Source organism: Anguilla anguilla, chromosome 1 (assembly GCF_013347855.1).
Source record: "Anguilla anguilla isolate fAngAng1 chromosome 1, fAngAng1.pri, whole genome shotgun sequence".
Lineage (NCBI taxonomy): Eukaryota > Metazoa > Chordata > Actinopteri > Anguilliformes > Anguillidae > Anguilla > Anguilla anguilla.
This window is the reverse complement of record NC_049201.1, coordinates 53,004,512-53,030,155: the sequence shown is the minus strand read 5'-3', so window position 1 is coordinate 53,030,155 and position 25,644 is coordinate 53,004,512. Positions and strand designations below refer to the sequence as shown.

The 25,644-nt window shown below is 44.7% G+C and overlaps 1 protein-coding gene across 1 annotated transcript in view; it reads left to right on the top strand.

Annotated features, from left to right (window-relative positions):
• Positions 1-24,128, top strand: part of me1 (malic enzyme 1, NADP(+)-dependent, cytosolic) — a 65,916-nt gene extending 41,788 nt beyond the window's left edge. The window contains exons 4-14 of the mRNA XM_035403112.1: positions 2,495-2,570; positions 2,937-3,098; positions 8,051-8,154; positions 16,140-16,249; positions 18,125-18,222; positions 18,883-18,996; positions 21,205-21,310; positions 22,354-22,496; positions 22,604-22,777; positions 23,435-23,533; positions 23,744-24,128. Of these exons, the coding sequence (XP_035259003.1) occupies positions 2,495-2,570; positions 2,937-3,098; positions 8,051-8,154; positions 16,140-16,249; positions 18,125-18,222; positions 18,883-18,996; positions 21,205-21,310; positions 22,354-22,496; positions 22,604-22,777; positions 23,435-23,533; positions 23,744-23,911 (1,354 nt within the window). The 3' untranslated portion in view covers positions 23,912-24,128. The remainder of the gene's footprint in view (positions 1-2,494; positions 2,571-2,936; positions 3,099-8,050; positions 8,155-16,139; positions 16,250-18,124; positions 18,223-18,882; positions 18,997-21,204; positions 21,311-22,353; positions 22,497-22,603; positions 22,778-23,434; positions 23,534-23,743) is intronic.
• The last annotated feature ends 1,516 nt before the right edge of the window (positions 24,129-25,644 follow it).

The window sequence follows — 25,644 nt, the reverse complement described above, 5'->3', positions numbered from 1 at the left end:
CGTAAATTTTCCCCTCATGGCTGGGGGTTTGATTCCTGCCATGGCCCCCTCTGTGGTTTGACAAAAGGAGGGAGGACTGTCTAATCTATGTTATTTTAAAAAATAGTGTTCTGGGCACGTTCTGGTCTAAACCACCGTGTGCGTATGTGTGCGTCTTCACATAGACCAACGGCTATGAGCTCGGTGCTCAGATTTAAAGCAAATATTGGCTCAAACGCAGTGCGGAGTCTGAACTGTTATTCTCTCCACAGGTACCTCCGGTCTATTGTATCATAATTGTTTTAGCAATAGATATGTTTTAGGAAGTGCTGTCTTGTATTTTTGCTTTACATTGACTATATGTTGTTAGTTTATTTGATTGTTTACTTAGTTTTTTGATTATGTAATTTTCCTCTGTATTTATCTGTGGTTGAGCCTGCCCCAAGCTGAAGTACACTGTGAAAATATGGATATCAATTAGCAGTTGTGAACAAAAGAATCAATGGGTGACACTCGTCACAAGCTTAGGCTGTGCTCAGTAGTCACAGGTTTGACCCTCGTGGAATCTGTTGTAGTGCACCACTGTTGACCACGTCCTACCAGGTGTAGGGGGGCTTAATTTAGCTAGAGTACCTCAAATTGCCACTACATTAGATTGTCCCATTCACACGCTAGGTGCTAGTCTGTTGCTGAGAATGCTTATTTCTCCAGTCCTCTGTGATTCACTCCTCTCGCTCTGTGGACTGTAGGGGGTTGAACGGTCTCCCAGGTAAGTGCATTAGATGAGTGCGTGCAGTGCTCCTGCTGAGTGGGTTTGGGGGGCACAGCAGTAACTCGAGATGTAGGATTGATGCCTCCAAACTGAGAAAGGGGGTGAGAGGAGAAAAATAGTTTTTTTTTTTTGTTAAAGAAGGAAGACTGCATGCTAGAAAGGTCCTGGGGGTGTATGATGACAGGAGCACCCCTTCACCCTGACCATATGAAGAGCGATTTGGTTTCTCTCTGAATTCCTCTGCTCCCCACGTGGAAATAAGGTTTTTTTTTTCTTTGTTTCATTCCTTTTATCCCCCTTTTTAAAAACCTTTCTCCAATACTTGGAACTCCCAGCGGTATTTGAAGGCCCATCCCATTGCTGGAATGACCTTTGGAAAGCTTTGCTAACTGGAGCCCTTCCTTTCTTGAGAGCTGCTTTGACCAATTATGAATCATCCCATAGGGCTCCCTGCTACAGTCAGCCTTATTTCAGCCTTTGTGCAGGTGGACATGTTACCTGACCGGTCCTGAAACTACTGCATATAATGCCACTGGATTATGTCACTGTGCACTGCAGGTGGTGAGATACACAAAAGTACTTTCCCAGTCATGACTCAAAAGATTCTCAGTGTCTTAACGTTGTGGTTAGTGTGTCTACTAAACACTACATCTTCCCAAGGTGGTTGTTAACGTGTGAATCGATATGGAAATTGTTTGACTCCACTCCCCCCCCCCAGTCTCCTCTACTTCATATCAGAATAAGTGAAGTTGTTGAATCATAACACATCTTTCCAGAGCGCTGTAACCCAGTCACCTGCAGCTGGTCTAATTCCTGCTGATTCCAAAATAAGTCTCTGATAGCGTGCGATGCATCAGGAGTCAGATTCCAGTGCATGTGATTCTGTGCTCAGCACATTTAGGTCGTTTTTTCTATTTTTCTTTATGTTTACGTTTACAAATGCTTTGTTCCAGCTCCTGAAGGGGTCTGGAGCTTCTGTGAATCCGTCTTCCAACCGACTGACCCACATCACCATTTTTTACGACAATAATAAAATAGGATTGTTTTATTAGCGCTGCACATATGGAAATGATAACTCTCCTGCATTATTACCAGATGTTGTTTCTTGGGTGACAGCCCCCCCCCCCCTTCCTCCCCCCACACTCCAGGGTCCCCCACACTGTCCAGGTTTGTCCTGGGCTCACATGGAATGGCTGACATAACTTATTCTCAAATCCTCTAGATTTGTCTCAGGGAATCAGACTGATATAATTTATCCATCATAATTCAGATTGAAAGGTTTCAGTTTCTGCTGATGACTATTAAGAGCATTTCTCTCAAGTGGACCCAGCAATAAGAAGGAAAAATATCAAGGTAAAATTATTTGCAGATGGGAGAAGACAGTCAAGGAGGTCAAATCTAATCAAATTCATTTTATAAATATTTGTCACAATACACTTTACAATGGTTCCTGGCCACAAAATCAAGCCTTGGGCGACAGGCAAGGGAAATATCCATAGGTGGGACAGATAAGAAGAAACCTTGGGAGGAACCAGACATAAGAGGGGGAGCCCATCCTTCTCTAGCCAGAGAATTGATGCAGGATTGATTGTAATCCAATAACACAACCATTTTGATTCTCAGTGTTCTTCCGCGTCCTGATCTCTTTTAGTAGCTTTAACTGTGGATCATTATAAAGAATTTCCACGGTAAAATGGGGTTTAAAGATTGTCTTCTGTCTATCTGTGTGTCTGTCTTTTGCAGAGGGCTGTTTATCACAATCCATGACCGCTCCCACATCTCCACTCTGCTGCAGAGCTGGCCGGAGAAGGATGTACGGGTGAGTTGGCCAGAGCAGCACTATTTACGCTTTCTCTTCCTGCTTCTCACACACACGCACACACCCACACACACACACACACACACACACACACACACAAAACAAAACAAACACACATAACATATGCAAAGTACTGTGCCATCTAGGAGTGCAGACCTGCAAGTATGCTCTAACATCAGATACATGGATTATATCTGAAAGCTAAATTAAATCTTTTGGCTGATGAGTCTGATCTATTCATATTTCATGTGATTGACAAGTTAAAACTGTGCATGACTGGTGTAGTATGACTGACACATTTATGAAAGTGAGTGACAAGTGACAAAATTAGTTTGACTGTGGTATGATGTGTGGTTTGATTGACAGGCTGTGGTGGTGACAGACGGGGAGCGGATTCTTGGTCTCGGGGACCTGGGTTGTTATGGTATGGGCATTCCAGTGGGCAAGCTGGCACTGTACACGGCCTGTGGAGGAGTGTCACCCCAACAGTGCCTGCCAGTCATGCTGGATGTGGGCACCGATAACCAGGTAATCACAAAGCAACAACTGACTGCCAGGCATTCACAGATCTTTACTAGACAACCAGTCATATTCACAGAGCAACACCAGGAAACCATGTAATCACAGAACACCAAACAAGCAGGCATTGACAGATCCAAACCAGACAACCAGGCATATTCACTGAATAGCACCAGGCAACCAGGCAATCACAGAACAACATCAGGCAACCAGGCATTCATAGATCCATACTGGACAACCAGGCATTCACAGATCCATACCAGACAACCAGGCATTCACAGGTACATGTAGTACCAGAAATCCAGGCAACCACACAATCACAGACAGATCTTATATCCAGGTAATTACAAAACAAAACGTGAAAACCAAATAAATATAGACACACATTAACCAGACAAACTAAGAAACATGTCAAACTAGGTAAGCACAGACATGTCCAACAGTGAGGTCACCACAAAGACATGTCTAACTAGGTAAATATTGGCACATCCAGCAATTTAGTGAACAGAATCACACCCATAAACCAGGTAATTACTGAACCACAACCATTTTTATTTTCAAATCTATGCTCAAGTCTTAAATGAATTATTATGCTGGCTGAAGCTTCACTGTTTTTACTTGCCTTTCCTTTCACCACATTTTAATCAGTGATTCTCATCCTCTGTACTTATCAGGGTTTGACATTCATGTGCACTTATGCAAACTGATAAGCCAGTCTGGAGTTAGTTCAACCACATGAATCTTTAATAGGCGTCATGAAGCAGAATAATGTTGACTCAGGTTGTGCTAGGAGCCAGCTAACCTGAAACAAACCTCAACCTGAAACAAACCTCAAGAGCTCGAGGGTGCTTTGCAAAATACCTCCTAGATTCATCTAGACACACAGTGTTGAGGTATTATAAAGGACCAGGTGAAAACTATTAAAGTGTACTGTAGAAGGCATTGTCTCCGCTCTGTAGAGAGCACTGTTATAGTGCTAAAGCGTCTACTGTAACACAGTGGACCCTGTATGTTGGTGAAAATGTGTCTCTCTCAATGTGTGTCTGCAGTGTAAAGCTTTTATAGGCCCTATAACTCCAGTTTATTTGGCTCCAAAAAAGGCTTTGATGGGGAGTTCCATGTCTGGATTTGTGTCCTCAAATTTGTCCGTCAACTTTACTGAGCTAGAGTGGGAAGGGCGGGTGACCCTTATCCTCCTCCTCCGGGCTTATTACAGGGAAATCAGCTGTTTCACAACCTGTAATAAAACTGCATGAAGTTTTTTCAAATAAAAACCACCATTTATTCTTCATGATATAGATCATTAAGACAGTCCCCTTGCATCACCTCTGGGGCTAGCCTCTCTAGCTCAGACCCCTGCATGCTCTTACAGGCTACTGTGCTGATAAGCTACTGAATCAAAAATGAATGTTGGGGACTGGTCAATACATAAAATGTGAAAGCCCTGTCCCTCTGTAGCAGTGCTTTACAGAACCGACAATAAGCACAAAATAGAAGATACAGGGCAACAGAGCAAAACAGGAAATCTGTACCTCAATCACAACAATGGGTCACTATGGAAACAGGAGAGCAGAAAAAGCTCACAGAAATTCTCCCTTGATTGTTTTAGTCTCTTATCTGCTAACATAATTCTCTGAGAAGTCATTGAGATTTATAAGATTTACATTTTGGAATGGGTTGTTGCAAATATTTGTTTTTACTGTACCGTCGAAGACATGACAGATCTAGTAACTTCTGCATCCATTTTGTCCTGTAACTCCAGCTGTTCTTTCCCACATCAGAGCAAAGCTGTTCCCCTGCTCTGGATTCAGAGGACTTGGGAGGGGGCTGTGCGTGATTATTGCACTGTGCCTGTTATTAGGGGATCATTCCGCTCGGTAAACGTAGACGTTTCTCCGTTTCTCATCAGTGGTGAGGGGTTGGGCGTGGGGGCGGTCTGAAAAGGAGCTCTGCAGTAATACCTGTGGGTTTAAGAACAGACAGAGACGGGATCAGTGCTTGATCTTGGTGTTTCTGTAGTGCAAAACAAGATAAAAAGGGAATTATTCTTTGCTTGGGATGAGTGATCCTTATGGCATTTTGGGATGTGGCGTCTCTGGGGAGCAGCAGCTGCAGGAGCTGTGTCATCCCCTTTGTAAATTGTCACTAATCCCACAGGTGATATCAAAGCTCCAGCCAACACTCTGAATGCTCCTCTGTCTCTCACAATACTGTATTTACCCAGAGGAAACCTGAAGTAAACCTTCAGTAACCCTTGAACTAACCTCCTCCAAGACAGGCAGATATCTTACTGTACATGGCATCACAGCTCCCACACGTGCTCGGTGAAAGGCCAGTCCAGTGTAAACATGGCATCCCTCCTTTCATTCCCCTGTTTTCTCCCTCAGTAAACAGTGTCTGTTGTGTTTATGTTTTCCCTCTGAGTCTGCACTCTCTTTGTGAGCAACCCGCAGACAACTAGGAAATCCCTGGGACTTGTGGTCTTTCTCTCATGAATGCAGAAAATGTTATGAAATAGACTGCCGGATTGACAATTTTGTGTGTCAGTATAGCTAAACAGCTTTCTTATACTGGCCAGTCTGTGTGATATCAACCAAATGTTATGTGAAGTGACCCGATTCACCACCCGTCAGATCCATTGTTCTTTAATCGACTAGTATGTGCTAGTTAATTAAAGAACAATAGGTTTGAATGACTATGTAAATAATTAAAATGTCTTCAGTCTGGAGCACATTGCGTCTTTGAACTCTGAGAGCTGGAGAGAGAAGGGATCCTATCCAAGTGTGATTTTTTTAAGGATTGCATGCATTCCTCTGGGGTGAAAGTTGGGACTTTCAAGGGAGATGGCCAGTCTCCCAATTGTTCTGAGTGATGAATTATGCAGGATTATCAACTCTTCCTCAACACAGTTTCTGTCAGCTGTTCCACAACTCATCCAGAAACCAGTTGGCTGCTGTGCAGCTTGAAGATAAAACCTTGGGGCTGTCCCCCCAGCTCAGGCTGATGCCCGGTGGATGCTCCGCAGCTCAAACAGAAACATGTTTCCGGAGTGAAATCTGTGGGCAGCTCCATAGCTGAGAGAGGGACCTGTCCGCTGTTCCTCTCATGGGAGGGACCTGTTGGTTCCTTTGTTGTGTCAGGGACCCTGGGCAGTTAAGGACTCCCTTCTTGATGAGGCGTGACGGCGTTCTGGATCATTTCGCTCCGATTTGTTCCTTGGCGTCCTCTGCAACGCTGGGCTCGGGGGGGGGGGGGGGGGGGGGGTGGGGGGGGGGCGGCTGCTGGCCTTTGGGGAGGAATTCCTTTCCCCAGATTAGACTCTGCGGCGCTCCTTTTAAAGACACGCCTGGAGGGCACCGAGTGGAAAAACTTGTCGTCGGCAAACACAACAAAGTCCGCTCACCCTGTCCGTGCTCCTATCTGCCGTGGTTTTGCTCCGCACATCAAAGCCAGGACAGAACAAACAGCGGCCCGGGCGGGCTGTGCGCATACGGGGAGGTCAGGCAGCCACGCACAAGGGTCTCAAATATTATGATTTCACCTCCGCCGCGCAGCCATCAAGGACAACATGTGAAAATAAACCACCAACGCTGACTTCTCTTCAGCAGAAACGCCAGCTTGGGGTTTTGATAGGCCAGTACTACTTTCCGCTTCGGTCTCCACTCCAGAGCGCATAGCAACACAATCAATCTTTTCTTCAGGCCTGTCTCTGTCTCCTGCTTAGGGACATACCTTTGAAAACAAGCAGGTCTGGAAAATTGTAAGACAAATAAACTGTTCAATGAAACCAGAGATAAAATTACTCACAGAGACCCAAAATGGTGTTTGCAGTATGTGTATGGCGTGAAGATCTAGGCTCTCAGAAGGTGGGGTGTGTCCTCATCCTCCTCCTCGGAAGAGGAAATTGTCCCTGCCCAGCAATCTCGTGTGTCCATCCTGTTCCGTGTCCCCAAGGGAACAGTTTCACTTCGCCCTTCACCCAGGGGGTGTGTCCCCCGTTTCCAGCCAAACACAGTTGTCAGTAGCCTCAAAAAATATGCACAAGCGCCTCAGTAAATGTAGTGAGAGACATACTGCCATTGTTCTGGCAAACTGCTGAATGTCCAGTTGGAGCGTGCCTGTAATGGGTGTTTAGGGCTCATTTAGGATAAATGGACACATGGCTTACATTATGGGAGCCTGTTGGTACGGGGTTAGGGCAGCTGACTCCTCGGGGGAGGGGGAAAGTGGAGACATGACGTGCCCTCACAAATTAACCATGCTTCCTATTTTTGGTCAGCATCAGGTCCTCATGTAATATCTATAAAGACTCAAATTTCATTTTCATTATTTAACCCATAATGAGAAAAACATTTTTCCTGAAACTACTATTCTGGAATTTCCCGGATTAAATAGGAGCTGGCTCAATCACAATATGACAAAAAATGACAGATGAATTATTGGATTGATCAAATGCAAATGACCAGATTTTTTGCATTTATTTTTCCATACACCTAATGTTTTCTACGGTGCTTTCACCTAATGTGTAATGCCCAGTCACATTCACATATTGCTCATTGCTGCAACCATCTCCATAATTTTTCAAGAGCCTTGGAAGTGTCTCCTCGCAATCTCCACTGCACCCTGTCCCCTGTCCTATGCTATACCTGTGTCTCACCTGTGTTTCATTTATGTCTCACCTGTTTTACTTATGCCTCACCTGTGTTTCACCTGTATCTATCCTGTGTCTATCCATTATCGCTCCTCTTAGTGTTTAGTGGTCACTCCCCACTCTGCATAAGAGTGGTGTATCAGTGGTGTAACAGCGAAGTATGTGAGTGAGCATGACACATCCTGGGTCTTTCTCACACTGCACCTCACAGGGTCAATCTACAGGACAGTAGACCAGGAAATGGCTCTTAGTGCTACAGCTTTTACCGTTGCAGAAACTAGTTTCTTTTCCTATCTCTCTGCTGCTCCAGGAGCTCCTGAAGGACCCGCTGTACATCGGACTCCGCCACAAAAGACTACGGGGCCAGGCCTATGATGACCTGCTAGATGAGTTCATGAGGGCTGTGACTGACAGGTAAGGTTTCAAAGAAAGGCTGAAACCTGTACCCCTCTACCCCCAGCTAAGGAATTGATTTCACTGAAGCAGTGATGTCATTTTGTGCACATTCCACACATATAGAGAAACAGCTGTGCTTATGAGAGGTTGGGCGATGGGGACATTAAGGGTATATTACATCAAACGGACATATCTTGATTCCAAGGCTTGCAAGGACCTGATCAGCCAATGTAATGGAGTAGTTAAAGTTGAAACTGAAATTAGCTTAACAAGGCCTCTTTTTCCAAGTTTAGTCAGAGTACAATTCTAAAAACCTGTCCCTCTTAACCAAACTGAGATGCATATCAATTATATGTACTTGGGGTTGTTGTTGAGAAGCTCTAGGACGAGGTGAGGCAGAGTGGGAGGAGCTCTGGGATAAGGTGAGGCAGAGTGGGAGGAGCTCTGGGACAAGGTGAGGCAGAGTGGGAGGAGCTCTTGGACAAGGTGAGGCAGAGTGGGAGGAGCTGTGGGACAAGGTGAGGCAGAGTGGGAGGAGCTCTGGGAAAAGGTGAGAGAGAGTGGGAGGAGCTCTGGGAAAAGGTGAGGTAGAGTGGGAGGAGCTCTGCGACAAGGTGAGGCAGAGTGGGAGGAGCTCTGAGACATGGTGAGGCAGAGTGGGAGGAGCTCTGGGAAAAGGTGAGGTAGAGTGGGAGGAGCTCTTGGACAAGGTGAGGCAGAGTGGGAGGAGCTCTTGGACAAGGTGAGTCAGAGTGGGAGGAGCTCTGGGAAAAGGTGAGGCAGAGTGGGAGGAGCTCTGGGAAAAGGTGAGGCAAAGTGGGAGGAGCTCTGGGAAAAGGTGAGGCAGAGTGGGAGGAGCTCTGGGAAAAGGTGAGGCAGAGTGGGAGGTCTTTGGACCTTTCTCCTGAGCTGGCCGGATGAGGTATGTGAGGGCCTCCAGTCCCTGCAGGGCTGCGTCTCCTTTGTTTGAGCTGCCAGCTGGAGTGAATGGAGCCCTGCAGTCACCCTTGCGTCAGACGGATGGGATTCATGACGGCGTTTCTCTGTGCGCTCATATTTCTGCTTCTGCATGCTTGGGGTGTGGGGCCAATGCAACCCCCTTTGCGGGCTGTGTGCAGTCTGAGTATTGACTTCAGCAGTCTGGGCAGAGACAGAGTCAGTGACCACAACGGTTCCCTCTGAAGAGAGCTGCCAGCGTATATTTGAGATATATGAGATAAATGCAGGCTTTTAGATAAATACAGGCTTCATCACTCCCCTTCTTGCTCTCTTTTCCTTCCTCTCTCCTTCCCTCCCATTTCCCTCCCAGTTCCACTCTCCCTCTCTCACTCTGTCATTATCTGTCGCTCACTTTTTTCTCTTTCTCTCTTTTCTGCCCTCTTTCCCTCCCTCTCTGGTTTGGGGGTCTAGCTCTGTGTCATTGTCTGCTGATCTGAGTTTGACTGGTTCTGAATGGTGTCTCTGGGTCGCATGGACACAGCACACATGGATATATTTAAAGCGCAACGCGCACCAAGTGCGAGCTTCTCTTCGGGTTGGCAGTGGAACCCCCAACTTTTTAATAACAGGGTAGCAACAGAACCACTGGGGATGTTGACGTTTTTCCCCAAAAAGAATGCAATTGATGGAAAAATGAATGATTATAGGGAGTTAGAGAATGAATGAATGATTATAATCTTGGAGTTTTTTATTAAATTTCTTTCATTAGGAGAATTTACCGGGGCATACACATTTGCGTTCTGAAAGAGTGGCAGATTCCGTGAGACTGCGGAAAGCGAGGTCTTTCACCAACTTAGATTAAGACCTGCAGGTTGCTAATCCTTTCAACGATTATATCATGCGGGGAAACTATGGATATTTTTGTCCTGCCCCAATAAAGAATTTGAGTCTTTATGACGGCATCCAGCAGGAACTCTAGATGAGACAAAATCGTACGTACATGGAGATTCCCCAAACCACGGATTTTTATTAAAAACGACACAGGGAAATTCACGTAGAGCAGATTGTGATTAGGTGCCCAGACAGAGTGTCCTTTTAAAATGTTTTACCAGGAAAGGCAGAATTAAGACTCTCTCTGAGGCTTTTGAGTCTTTGGCAGCTGTTTCCGCCACCCAACAGAAGCTACACCAAACTAAAAGAAACAGCAGTTTTCAGATGCTAAACAGAGAGCGTTTTATGGCCCAGTGAATTCTAAAAGTGCCTGCTCGCTCTCATGTGTGCATGTGTGTATGAATGGGGAAGCTGGGCTTCAGGGAGATTTTGTTTTCAGCAGCGGGGGGCGATGGGGTCTTATTTGCCTTTATTTCGTTCCCCCGGACTATTCTCATTTTAAGTGGGATGAAAGGTCCCTGTGCAGAATTCTTAACTGGAGCTCCCGCTACTCTGCGGCGGACTGGGTGAATGACCAGCCGTCACCGTGGTGACAGAGGGGCGGGGAGACTGACAACGCGGGGAAATGCAGATTGTGTTTCCACAGATGAATGTCGAGGATGGATTTGTGATGAAGTTTGGTGAAAGGCTTTCCTCCACTGAAGAAATCTCAGCAGAGCTTTAATAAAATGGAGAGAGAGAGTGAGGGGGGAGAGTGAAAGAATGAGAGAGTGAGAGAGTGACTGACTGACTGAGTGCGTAAGTGAATGAGTGAGTGAAAGGGAGGGATATTGGCCCCTTTTTTAAACAGACAGAACAGGTCTACTGTTTGGTCTCCGAGATGAACAGAGAGGCCAAATGAGAACCAACCCTGATGTGTTATATTTCAGTATTTAGCTGAAGCTTGGATTCCAAGCGATTTACACAGATTACTTTTTATAACATATGGTCCATTTATGCTACTGTATATTTGCCGTAGCAATTCTGGTTAAGTACCTTGCTTAAGGGCACTATGGCAGCACCCCAGGCACCCTTTGAGTTACAGGCCCAGTTCCCTAACATACTACACTGCTGTGTGCGTGTGTGTGTGTGTGTGTGTGTGTGTGTGTTTGTGTGTGTACAAACTGGTGTACAAATGGTGTGTACCAATGGGTGTACAAATTGGCATGTGCTTATATATGCATGTGTATGTGCCTGTGTCTGTGTGTATATGTGTTTGTGTACTTATATGTTTTTGGGTAAACGTATCCGTGTGTGTGTATGCATATGTCGGATGGCTTCGGACGGCAGCGTCTGGACAAAGACAGAGAGAGTCACGGGCCAGAGGCCTAAATGTCTGGGCCTCTGGAATGTGTGCAGGAGAATGGAATACTTTCATCCCTTCCTTGGCCTTTCTCTCTCTCTGAAAAGAAGAGGAGACTTCCAGAGACTTTACAGCAGTTCATGTTAAGTTTGGCTTTCTATGGAGAGCACATGGGAGGCCGCCTCTGCGTTGGCCAGGATGGACTTACCATCCCTTACTGGGGCCCTTAGCCTACCCAGCATTCCATGCGCTGCAGTCGCACCGTGCTCTTTGAACGATCTTCCACATGCTTCTTTGCTGGAACCATGAGCCTCAGCGGCATGTTAAAAACACATTCTGCGCACAGTTCAAACGACCTGGCAGCTTGAAAACCCCCATTGCTCCTGTCAAAAAGTTTCTGTTTGGCAAATGATTTTTCTGCAATAAGAATGTGATCTCATTCACACAAGTGGTAAATCAGGAAGTAATAAAACTGTGGCTACAGACAAAAGAAACCCCTGTATTACTCTGGAAGAAAAGAATAGCTTAAGGATTGACTGCGCAACCTTTGGCCATTACCTCTGCAGTGTCACGTTGCCTGCTTTCAGTATGTCATTGTCACTGCAGTCTCTGCAGTCTCTTTCTCCTTTGTTGTGGTTTGTCATTGTGTCTGCAGTCATGGGTCTGTTGTAATATGTCATTGTGTCTGCAGTCATTGGTCTGTTGTAGTGTGTCATTGTGTCTGCAGCCATGGGTCTGTAATGTGTCATTGTGTCTGTAGTCATGGGTCTGTAATGTGTCATTGCTCTCACAGTGGAGTTGGGGGTCACCCAGACTATGCTGTACCAGTGAGGTCATCCTCTGTCCTGCAGTTAGCTGCTTTCACCCCTACATCAGCACCAGTAGCCTGCCATGTTGTGGCAGGTTCTGAATATTTTTTATGGATATCGTTCCCATCCAATATCATTTCTAAGTGAAAAGATGTTTGTTTTATTGGTGGGACTGGCTAGTGGCAACCATTCATCGCTATGCACATGGCTTGCACTGTGGTGTGCTGTCTGTTGCATCACTGTGGTACATCCAAAGGCCAGAGCAGTGGAACCAACCAGCTTGTCCTGGCTGTGCAGCCATGTTACACTGGTGCTGGAGAAACCAGGCTGAGCCAGACTGGCACGGGACTGCACCTGTGGTTTGAGAGTGTGGGCAAAGGAGCCCACTGGATTCTATTGTCTCCATTGATCTCACCCCCCAATGTCGTGTCCTGTCCCGTCCTGTTCGTTTGGCCCAGAAAACAGGGCCTCTGAGCCCCTGGGGTCTGGCCCTTTTGTCTGCCCGTTTTACAGCGGGCCAAATGGGGCATTGTGGGACAGTGGCATTCAGACGGGGCGTCAGTGAAAGACAACAAGCTTAGGGGAGGACAGGGAACGAGGCACACAAAGAACAAAGGCCTCTGTTGCAGCTTTTTGCCCCCCCACCCTCCCCCTCAGACCAAAATCTGCAGGGAGTCACCCATCCTGAGATCTGAAGCCAGAACAGACTCTGAGATGTGGGAGATGGGGTGGGAGGGAGAGAGACAGATGGAGTGAGAGGAAAAAGAAGCTGAGAGAGAAGACAGAGAGTGTATGGTTTGAGTTGTTGGACAGTCTCTGAGACCCGGAAGAGAGAGGGATGGAAGGAGAGGGAAAGAATGAAGGAGAGCGAGTGATAGACAAAAGGAAACCGGAGGTAGAAAATAGAGATGTTGGACTTATTTACTCTCTCTTTTTCTGCAGTTATCCTTCAGAAAGTGTGGCATGTAGTTTTTAATGCACCACACCTTTAAATAGCACTAAAAGGGATATTGCTATTGTTGTATTCCAGATTTGACTAAGTGACTTCTTGTTCTGTATTTCTTTCTCCCTGATTGTTTGGGCTTTGGCAGTGTGTATCTACCATATGTTATGACAACAAAGCACTTGAATTTAACTCAATTGTTGGAGAGTCTGCAGCTATGGACAGACATTCTTGGAAGAGTCTTGGAAGAGAGACAGGGCGAAAGGGAGAGACTAAAGGAGAGACAGATGTAGGGAGAGATGGGGAGATAGAGTTAGAAATGAGAGAAATGGAGAGGAAGAGTAAATGAATGAGTGTTGAATTCTTCCAAAAATACTTCGGGTAATGCACCTGTCTGGGATGTTGTAATTCATTAAAGCTTTGATGATTTCATCAATAAGATTAGAGAGTAAGGATACAGGGCAGACTCACTCACCAGTATATGTTAGGAATATACTTATATAAGGAAAGCTTATATAAATAATTAAATGGCAAAATAAGGCCACGCTTTACACCGAAGTTGCACGCTTTGTTGGAGAACATTTATCATGAAGACCAGCGAGTGGGAGGTTAAGCCATGATGGACTCCATGGAGTGGTTGACGGTGCGGGGGTCTGCTCCTCGTTCCTGGCGCAGTCGTAAAAGGGGCCCGTTATCGAGTCTGAGAGGAGGCTGAGAGGAGAGAGCGTTCTGAGCCCCCTCCTCCTACAGATCCTTCTTCTGCTCTGCCTCACAGCTCTGGAATTCTCTCCCCCTCACTGTCAGAGATCCTCCCAATATCAGTGCTTTCAAATCGCTTCAGTGCTGTTTTTTAATCAGCAAAGCAGTGTGTTTTATCACCACTCATTTTTTCCCTAGGATGCTTATTATCATGTTTGCTATCTTTCACAACTATGGTGATTTTTAAAAATCTTTTTGTATGTCTGTGTTTTGAATTTGTGTATACATAAAGCACTTAGAGTCTGAAAAAGGTGCTGTGCATGAAATATATTGAGCTGTAAAGCTGGCACTGGTTTATTTTAGTAATTCTCTGATATTTTTGTATGGGTTTAGCTGCAGGCAAACAGACTGACAGACTGCTGTTGATCTGTCAGGTGATGAGTGAAGTAGCAGGTATGATTGACGGGTAATACATTGCTGAGACTAGAATGTTTTCTTTCAAGGAAGTCATTATTTTAGCCAGTTGAACAGTTGTGTAATGAGGGAGGACCCAATGGTGATAGGTTCAGTTGGCTTGCATTAGACTTGAACAGTGTTGTACCTGTGTGCGTATACATGTGTGTGTGTGTTTGTTTGTGTGATGTGTGTGTGTGTGTGCGCGTGTGTGCGCGTGCGTGTGTGCGTGTGTGTCTTTGTTTATGTGATGTGTGTGTGTGTGTGCGCGTGTGTGTGTTTGTACTTGTGTGTCTGTATAGTGCGTGAGTGAGACTGTGTGTATGTACTATATGTGAATGTAATTATAGAGATCATTCACTGGTGCCTCTCCTCACTCTGATTAAGGTGTCAGTTACAGACAGGCTGGGGGCCCCTTTGAGAGCCTTCAGACAAAAGGTGTTTTCCTCTGGAGCCTCCTCCTCTTTCTCTCAATGCCTGCGAGTGATCATCTGTTTTAGATGTTTCAGTGTTGAGGCGTAGAGAACACAGAAACCCACCACACTTTATACAAACAAGCGCACGGTGGACCGCCGTGTGCTGCCGGCCGTCTCCATTAATATCTCCCTGTCAGGTGTATTTATCCACTGAGGAACAGAACAAACGGCAGCGGCAGCCACTGCAGAAATAAATCAGTGTTTTATTTTGGGGATGTGTGTAAATCCTTGCCACAGATTACAGATTACAGGCATTTCTGCCCCCCTCCATTTACTGTTGGCACTGTAATTTATCCCAGAGCCTCAGAGTTCCTACAGACATCTCAAGGTGATCATTCTCTGTGTGACCTATGCTTTCTGTGCGGCATCACACTGGAAAAGTGTTAGGTGTAGGTACAGTGTGGCATTGTGCTAACAGAAGAATACTGTGTTCACAGTGAGGTGTTGAGCTGGAAAATTACATGGAATTTCACAGGGAAAATATTACCTATAGTTACATTTAATTCTTTTAGCAGACCTTCTTATACAGAGCACCTCATAGCACAAGAGAATATGTATGCATCCACCAGATTAATAGGAGCTACAGTATGAGTAGTTACAATGTTGACTCACACTGGGAAAACATTACCCTTAGCTACAATGTGTAATTTAACCAAGATAATTCTATGTAGGGCTGCAGTGAGGCATTGGACTGGATCAACATTATCTGTAGTGGAAAAAGTCTCCTCTATTTTGCCAGAGGACTGCAAAGCTGATGCAAGCAGACTGTAGGCACTGTAGAGCCTTAGAATTCCCTGCTACCCAAACTTCCCCCTCACTGGCTGATGGTTATTGGGTTATTGATTATGTATCATCCCCTGTTTCAGATTTAGTCACCCTGATACTCTCTTGGGCACTTTTGATTTGAAAGCTGGTCAAAACTTTATCAAACCTCATTGCCCCATCTGGAAAATCCAGAATAATATGACTCATCACTGTTCATTCCTCTCTTAGCTTCTCATTCACTCTGGTCTCCTCATTGCTCGGTCTTTACTTCTCGCTAAGTCTTTACTCCTCCCTATTCACTCTTTTCTCCCCATTGCTCACTCAATTCCATTTAATTCAAAGAGCTTTATTGTCCTGAAAATGTTTCAATATTTTCAGGACAATCTTTACTCCACATTATTCACTCTATACTCTTCACTCCTTACTGCTTGAGCCTCACCGCTTGCCTCTCGGTTCACTACGAGTATATTGCTCCTTTCAGTAGTGAAAGAGCGCCCTCTTCATGTGAAGGGCAGCACCACACCTAAGTTCCCTCCTCCCCTACCGTCTCCTATCTGACAGGTACTAGCCGATGTAGTCTTGTCTTATTCACATGTATTAACTAGAATGGAGCTCTGGTGTCCATATGTACTCTCTGGTGAATTGCTGTTTTAGTATTGTCTAATGTAGTTCTGTGTAATCCACAGATATGGGATGGACTGTCTGATCCAGTTTGAAGACTTTGCCAACACCAATGCCTTCCGTCTGCTCAACAAGTATCGCAACATTTACTGCACCTTCAATGATGACATTCAAGGTACCAAGAATATCATTTTCAGGGCCCACCAGCACGCACAAACCCAGAGCAGACACATACTCTAATGTAAATCAGCACTCTCACTCACACACATATACTCATGTATGTTCTTACACACATACACATACACATGCATGCCCACATGGCAGAGGACCAAGTTTTTGGCCAAAATGTCTTTACTGGAGTTCATGATTCCATTGACCTTAACAAGAGCCCCAGGAGCAGTAAATTAAAACAACCCCATAATCCAATAAGATGCACTGCCATACTTCACATTTTTAAGTATGACATCCTTTTTAGCTAAAGCATCCTTTTTCTGACGGCAAACCCATTGCTGCTGTGCATGGCCAAAAAACTTATTTTGGCCTCATCTGGGCATAACAACAGGGTCCCACTGAAGTTCTACTTCTGTTTAGCAAACTTCAGATGCTTATTTTTATTGATTGCTGTTGCAACCCTAACAGACAGCCTATTGACAAACCCAAATCTGATAGTAGATTTGGAAACTTTGTGTCCCTGCAGTCCAGGCAAGTTCTGCAGATGTCCCACTGTGATCCTGGGATTTTTCCAGGCTGGTTTACCACTGGTCCGATGGTCTTTAACTTTTTAACTACTGGATTCACAGTGAAAAGTGGTATCTTTAGTTATTTGTGCATTTGCCTGTAAACATTTGCCTGACTTGGACATCCAAGTGGACTGGGGCTGTTTTTAATGGTTTGGCCCCTTAGCTCCAGTGAAGGCAAATATTAATGCAATGACATTTTAGACGATTCTTTGCTCCCAAAATTTGTGGCAACAATTAGTGGATGGCCAATTCCCGTTTCAGCATGACAATGCCACACAGTGATGTCCATATAGAGATGGTTTTGTCATGATCCGTGTGGAAGAACTTTGAGTGGCCTGCACAGAGCCCTGACCTCAACCCCATCCAACACCTTTGGGATCAATAGGAAAGCCAACTGTGAGCCAGGCCTAATCGCCCAATCAGTGCCTGACCTCACTAATGCTCTTCTGGCTGAATGGAAGCAAATTCCTGCAGCAATGCTCCAACATTTAGTATAAAGCCTTCCCAGAAAAGTGGAGGTTGTTAAAGCAGCAAAGGGTGGACCAACTCTATATTAATACCCATCATTTTACGTGAGATGTTGAATGTAAGGTGTCCACATACTTTTGACCATGTAGTGTATATTGTTTATTTTGTACAGCCTGCCTTGCTTGTCTTTATCAAGGATGTGAATAACTTTGGTGGGCACTGTATTGACACACACGTACACACACACACACACACACACACACACTGCCATATTCTCATGTGCACGCGCACACTTACATGCAGCACACACACATACACGGTTCTGGTCCAGTGGAAAACAGCAGTAATGTGGAGTGCCGTTCTACTTAAATTTGACCACAGCATCAGTCACACGATGTCTATAGGCCCATTAGGTTGTCCTTTTAAAATAAAAACCAACATTCCACAGGAATTAGTCCTAATCACAGTGGTCAGCGATTTGAAGGGTAATTTAAACCACATTTTCTCTGACTCTCCTGAGCAAGGGTTTTTGCAGATACTGTACAGACACCAGGGCATAAGAGCACACTGTTTCTTTTCCTCTTTATGTGTGACACAACATGCTGCCTGTTGCTCTTTATTCCTTAATCTTTTCCCCCTTCACCCTTTCTCTCCATCTCTCTCGTGCTCGCTCTCTGCTCCCTTCCTCCCTGACTCTCTCCCTCTTATCCCTCAAACATCTTTCTGTCTGCCTTGCTATTTCAGATTCTAGTGCAGCGTACATGTGTGTGTGTGTGTTTGTCTGTACATGTTTATCTTTATGTGCATGTCTGTATTAAACTGTTTAATCCTCTCCTCTCCAGGTACAGCTGCAGTGGCAGTTGCTGGGCTCCTTGCTGCCCTCCGTATCACTAAGAGTAAGATGGTGGACCATACCATCGTGTTCCAGGGTGCTGGGGAGGTACGTGCCCACACCCAGTGGAAAAGGACCTCTCGGGCACTTGGGATTGGTCCCCACCACAGTGCACCACAGCAGCGGCCTGGTTTCATATAATTACAGTGGCGTTACCACAGAGTCCCTTCCCCGCTTCCAGTTACAAGAGGTTTACAGAGGCAGTGCACAGCAACCGCTAGACCCTGTCCTAGTAAAACACGGCAATGGAACTGGAATAAACAGAGGATCATTTTTCTTGTGGAGGCTTTGGATTTGAGACTCGTTCCTAAACATAGATATATTCCACTTTTCCTCTCCATGTTGTGGCTCTCATTGTCTGTGACGATGTGTCCCCCGATGGCTCCCCCAATTGCTTTCTGAAGGATGGAATAATTCAACCAGAAATCCCCGTATGGCTCCAGAAAGGAGAATTAAATGGTTGAGTCAAAGTCAGTGGTTCAGAACTGAGTGGGTACCAGGGTGGTTTGTGTTATGGTTTAAACACATCACACTCCTGTGTCATCACCATCTAACAAGCCTGAGGGTCACACAGCAGCAGAGACCCACACTGAGTCGCGTTATGATCATTCCATTTGTATTCATTTGCCTATTGGTCTGCATTTAGAGCAAAGTAAAACAATGCCAGCTCCTGTGTTACACTTGTTTCTTTTGTTTTCTTTAATTCAGGCTGCAATGGGAATAGCTGACCTCATCACCATGGCGATGGAGAAGGAGGGAATCACAAGAGAGCAGGCCCTGAGGAAGATCTGGATGGTTGACTCCAAGGGACTCATCGTCAAGGTGATCCAGTTCCCCCACACAAAATAAAGTAAATTCATCCCTGTGAAAGAAAGTGAATGGTGCATGAGACTGTGAGTCCTCTATTCTTTCTATGTGAGTCTTCAGGCCTCTCTGAGCAAGTTTTCTGTATGAGGCCATGAGTCTTCTGGCCTTTAGGTGAGTCCACTGGCTTGAGTCCAGAGGCCTATGTTTACACCACCTGGTTAAGTGACCCAATCCAATTTTTTGCTCACATGTGGCACAGATCGGGTATGTACTATGAACATGTAAACAGGAAAAAGCACATGGAATCTGATATTTTCAGATCCATTTTGGGCCACATTCATATGTGGAAATAAATCAGATAGGAATCGGATATCTTACAATGCAACTGTCATCTAAACGCACAGATCTAAATTTCCCAGTCATTGCGATTCACGTCATTCAACATGCGATATTGTCATACTTTTTTTCGCATTGAATTAGACGTAACATATATTACATGCACAACCACTCTCAAGAAGTTAAATGGAGCATGAAGGCTCAGTCCAGTGGCGAATACCAAGGTTATGTGCCCTTTAAGTATGTGGGGCGAAGAGTCGGTATAGGCGAAAATAAAGGGGATGTTCATTGCTGACCTAAGATGCTTCGAAAAGCAATAGCTTGAATTATTATTTCTGCCTTGTTTTGTGTCAGTTGTAGATGGTGAAATAGCTGTGGCCGTGTCGTTGTTTACTTTCGTTTCGGTAACCAAACCCTTGTGTACACGTGGGGGTTTCAAATATAAACCGTGTAAACACAGGTATCAGATATAGGCAAAAAATTGGAAGTGGATGTAAATGTAGCCTTAGTGAGTCTCTCTGTGTCAAGTCTTATGGTCTTCTGAGTGGGACTGTGGGGCCTCTGGCCTTGTGGGAAGCCTGTGGACTTTTGTCCTGTGTGAACAAGTGTTCAGGCCTATTGCTGTCAGTCTTCTGGCTTTTTTGGGCAAAGTATGAGTCAGACTCTGGCCTGACAAAATAGTTGGTGATCTTCCAAAGCAAACTGTGTGAAGTGGGTGAATAAATCGCTCATACACTACACTGTTACCATGGCAAAACCTTGACAGTTCTGCACCATGGTGAAACGTCTGACTGACAATAGAGTTGCCATGGTGAAATCCCTGAATGACAGCAGTTTCTTTAATAGAATTCACAATGAACTGCACAGTAACCATGGTGAAACCCTTGATTGACAGCAATGTTTTTTTGTGACATTCTGACAACAAAACCTCTGACCTACTCAGATGCCATGTAATGTTTGCCACAAAAGGAATTGCTGCCCTGTTGGTAAGGATTTGGATAAGCCTGGCTACAGTATCTTGCAGAAGAACTCGCCGAACAGACAGGCAATATATTGCAAATGAACCTTGCCACTACTGCGCCCTGGTGGCCAAAATTGTGCAATTTCAAAAGCTCAAAAGGGCAGGATTTTCTAGCGTTGCTGTCCTTACTTATTTTATCCAAAATGAACTGTCTGCAATAGTAACATCTTTCAACTGAAATAGAACTTGGCAACTGAAACAGAGCATATTATTTTTCAGAGCTTCTATAGATAACGTCTTAGGACATATCCAGATCAAAAAGAGATTCAAATGAGATTCTAATTCTTGAGTTTTTTGCCGCACGAATGTTACCAAGGGAGAGAGTAGTCAGTCAGTGGTTAATTTCTATAAATATTATGAGTTAATAATTGATTATGAAGTATTGCAATTAGATCACCCTGAAAATTACCGGAGAGGTGGCACCAGCAACGTTTTGTGCTTCAGAAAATGTGTCTTTATGAAAGCAAACCTACCTCCTCTAATGCACATACCACATGGTGGATTCAGTTACAGTAGTGTGTGGTTTTGGCCATGTTGTCTGTATTCAACTTGTTGATAATAATTCTGATTTTTTGAATTTTTTGTTTTAAAGGATACTGGGGTGTGAATAGCCCTCAGGTCAGGTCGGAATAAAAGGATAATCTGATTTATTGTTTATTTGGATCCCCATTACTCTTTCTGTGGGTTCATATGAAAACATATACAGTGAGCTCCATAATGTTTTTGTGTTGGCTCTGTACTTCACAATAATTGATTTGTCATGTAGAAATTACTTTTTATACATAATCCCCCATTTCAGGGTTGTGTGTGCATGAGGGCTTGCAGTCTCTTTTAAGACATTTTGTCTCCAATCTCTTCCCTTTTAGGGACGAGATCATCTAACACATGAGAAAGAGCGCTTTGCCCACGACCACCCTCAGGTGAACAAGCTGGAAGATGTGGTGCGGAAACTGCAGCCCACAGCAATTATAGGTACATAAACAAAACAGAGGTGCACACCTTTACATCATAAAATATTAGCTTTGGGTTGGAAGACGTACCGCAAAACTGATATCAATTTTGGGTAAAGACGAAAAAACACATTTTTGAATTTGACAGCAGCATATATAAATCTTTCTGCTTTTCCTCCCCAATTTAGAAATTAGTATTTTGTAAGCTGGACGGGCTCACAGACATGAGTTGGAGGAAGACACTTTATGTGTCTTTTTTATGTAACACTTTTATTGCGGGGGACAGAACACCTTCCATCCCTGGGCAACGCCAGAGCCAATTGTACTTCATGCTGTTGCATCGATCGTCGTAACATGAGATTCTGTGATATTCAAAGGTCTTTTCTTAGATTCCAAGGGACAATGACCCACACTTGAACCACAAAAAAAAAATTACTCCTGTTTCTTTCAGCTAATCGTCTTTTGGTGTCTGCTATTTGTTTATTAATGATAATATTTACACAGCCATTGGTAGCATTGTGAGATTCAAAGATAAAGTGCTTAATTTAAATGAAAAGTCAAAAATGATATGTCACACTCTAGCTAGCTTGCTCAGCATGAGTAAATTAAAGCATTGCTCCTAGCGTTTAAAAAAAATATTGATTAGCCTGTGTGGCAAAAATTTGTTTTGATTAGAATGCCAAAACATTATCTCTATCTTATGTCATCCCGCTATTTCAATCCGCCTCTGTTGCAAGTGTTAAAATAAAATTATGGAAGACATACAGTTATTTTGTTATTACTGTGAGTTAGGATATGATGGTAAAACAGTTGTATTTTTTTCAGAATGCAAGTGAATTTGTGTAAAACGCAGGATTCTGGGTTTTTTTACACAGAAAAACGAGCCAAAATACAGGGGAAAAAATTCACTGCATTCTATAAATGAAGATATTCTCAATTGGGAGTTTAAAGTTGCTTTTGCTATGTATGTGATTGGCTGGGAGGTGTAGGAAGTGCACTTGTGGAAGATCTGTTTCAGTTCAACAGTGGCACACACTGATGAAATCATCTTTTGCTCTATCCCAGGGGTGGCAGCTGTAACTGGTGCCTTCACAGAACAGATCATCAAGGATATGGCGTCCTTCAATGAGCGGCCAATCATCTTTGCCCTCAGCAACCCCACCAGCAAGGCTGAGTGCACTGCAGAGCAGTGCTACACTCTAACTGAGGTAACCCTGACCTCTAACTATTTCAGCCTAATCCTGATTCAGTGTGTGTGCAGTGTAGTGTGTTTGTGTGTGTGGGTTTATGAGATCTTGTGCTGTGTGTGTTTTAGGGGCGGGGCATCTTTGCCAGCGGTAGTCCGTTTGACCCTGTGACCCTTCCTGATGGGCGGCGGTTCTGTCCTGGTCAGGGCAATAATGCCTACGTGTTCCCTGGAGTGGGCCTTGGAGTGACTGCGTGTGCCATCCGACGCATCACCGATGAGATCTTCCTCACTTCTGCTGAGGTAACACACACACACACACGCATGCGTTTTCATACATAAATCAATGACTATGAAAGTATGGACAGGGCTTTAAATACATAACAGAGGGAGAGACACAGAAATAAATGGGAAAGGAGAGAGGAGAAAGAAAGATAGAGGGAGTCACGAAAGGAAATGAGGGAAATGGGTGAAAAGGAAAGAATGTAGAAAAAGAAGGGAAAATGAGAGATTGAGAGTCACGTGGAGGGAAAAGGGAGAGAGAGGGGAGACTGAGGTGCCGATGCTCTCCACAATGAGGCCCAATGAAGCATGCGGTTTAAGAGGCATCATTAGACCGTTATAGCTCTTCACCTGCAAATCCAAATCTGCAGGGACCATCAAACACATAAGTGTTCAAAAAAGGGGTGAAGCAGGTAATTAGCCCATGGAGCTGGAATACTTATCAGGAACTGTGATGCTGTTGTGTGGTTGATGATTATTATTGTTATGGAAAATCTGTCAAAATGTGAAACAGGACTGGGTTTAGAAAAATCTGTACCATGGAAATAGATTTCCTCCCAACATGTGGGGGGGGGGGGTGTTCACTGATTTTGTTGTTTAGGAAAATTGATTATGTATAGTGATGCAATCATTGTTGGTGTTGTATGTTGATGTGCGTGTCTGGTTTTGCTTTGGAAGACCATCGCTTCCATGGTGACAGACAAGGACCTGGCTGAGGGGAGACTGTACCCCCCTCTCAGCTCCATCCAGGAAGTCTCCCTCAGGCTGGCGGTGAAGGTGAGGCATTCCGCTCTTCAGTCACCCCCCTGATTCTGTCTGGGCTCTCCGCAGCCCAGCCTAGTGCTGGATGCAGCAACAAGCACTGTAAAATCACCCTGTGTGTGCGTGTGTGTGTGTGGGTGTTTGTGCATGTGTGTATGTGTGCCTGTGTGTGTGCGCGTGTGTGTGTGTGTGTGTGTGTGTGCCTGTGTGTATTTCTGTGCACAGATCGTGGAGTATGCATATGAGCACAACATAGCAGCGCTGACCCCAGAGCCAAAGGACAAGGTGGCCTTTATCCGATCTCGGATGTACAGCACCAACTATGACGAGTTTGCCGTGGACTCTTATAACTGGCCAGAGGATGCCATGGGTGTGCAGTCCTGCAAATTGTGACAATGCAAGAAGGGGGGTGGGGCATAGGGTCAGGGGTAGTTGGGGCAGAGGGGCTACAGTAGGCCAGTGAGAAGTGTAAGAGAGCTTTGATAAGACACTCTGAACATCTTTCTTTGTTAAATTATACACGTTCACATCATGCATGTTTGAATAGTAGAGAATATTTTGAAATATGTTTGCTGAAAATGAAACATAATAAAGATGTGTGAAATCAAAACGAACTGTTTATTTCAGTGTGCGTGCTTTTGTTCTGGGCCTGTTGGTTGTGAATTTGTGCACGTATGTATCTTGTCAGGACACAGGGCTGTTAGGTGGCTCGTTCTGCTGAAACACTGGCTTTCGGAGCAGTGGCGTGCCCTGCCATCTGGACTCGAACCCTAACAATGTCAGTATTGCCCGTGGATGGCAGTCACATAGGACAGCACATATTGGTTGTTGCGCAGCCTAGAGAAAGAGGGGTTTCAGTCAGCAGGGTTGTTTCCATGCCACCGCTCAAGAGCACCTCCTGTGGCTGGTCTGGAGATTGCCTTCTGTCTGTGCCAGCTGCAAGTGTACTCCTCCAATACACTAACAGGGCGGCTCAGCTGGTGGACTAGACAGGGAAAAGCAGCTGCTGGCAGAGAATATTTCATGGAGGTAGTAATCTGTGAGGGTCAATGCAGTCCTTTATGAAGGCCTTAGGAGGATTTATTGGCTTGTTTACATATTTGACTGATTGTTCACTTCTGCTCTACACAAATCAATTATACACTGATGGATACACTACATATCATAAAAGCAGAATTGAAAAAGTTTTTTCAACACATCAAACCATAGTTACATTTTTTTCTTCAAGGAACATTAGTAATCAGTAATTTACATTGTTAAAACACAGAGCAAACAAAACATTTGTGAACTAACTGGTTAGATTAATGATGATAATGTTGTCAATACAATGCAATACAGATGATTCCAGGATATTTCTAATATCATAATGTTTTGATCCCCCTAGCTATTAGTGCATTCACATTGACTGTTAATTATGAAGAAGGGATTTAAAGATATTAGAAACTGTTTGTGGTGAACTTGGCCACCTCTAATGTAGTGTGTCATTCGGAAACCACTCTAGGCTATAGTGAGCGGGTACTTTACTGGGGTATTTTTTTCTCCAATAAAGACAGCAGGTAAATCCAGCAGGCACCCATTGCTAAAAGCCTCAACATCCTGAGGCTCAGGGTTGGAGGAAAGATGAATGTTTCTAACACACTGTGAGAAGCCTCACACCATCATTCACATAATGATGCCAAACAAGACTGCAATGAGTCAGCAAACTTCTGTGGTGATTTGGCACAGCACATTTTGGTAAGAGGATGGGGGGCATCTGTGTGTCATCCCGTGGAACCTGCCTGTTCTAGACCGTGGGTTTGGAGAGATGGCTTTAAAAAGTGAAGACTGTTCTGTATGGGTCACATAGGCTGCACTGCAGAGAGTGCGTATGCAAGGAGCCACCAATCTAAAATGCAGCAGGACGGAGGAGGAAAAATATGTGTGAAACTGAACTGTGAGTTAGAAGTTAAGGGTCACAGAGGTGTGGGAAAGTCTGGGATGTTTTATAGAATGTAGTCTTTGATCATTGAGGTGGAATACTTTGTGCTTTGACTGGCAGGATCAAACAGATTAAATCCGCCACCTCCGTCATCCCTCTGGATTAAAACCCCAGCTTTAAACACCCCTCTCTCCAACACACATAACCT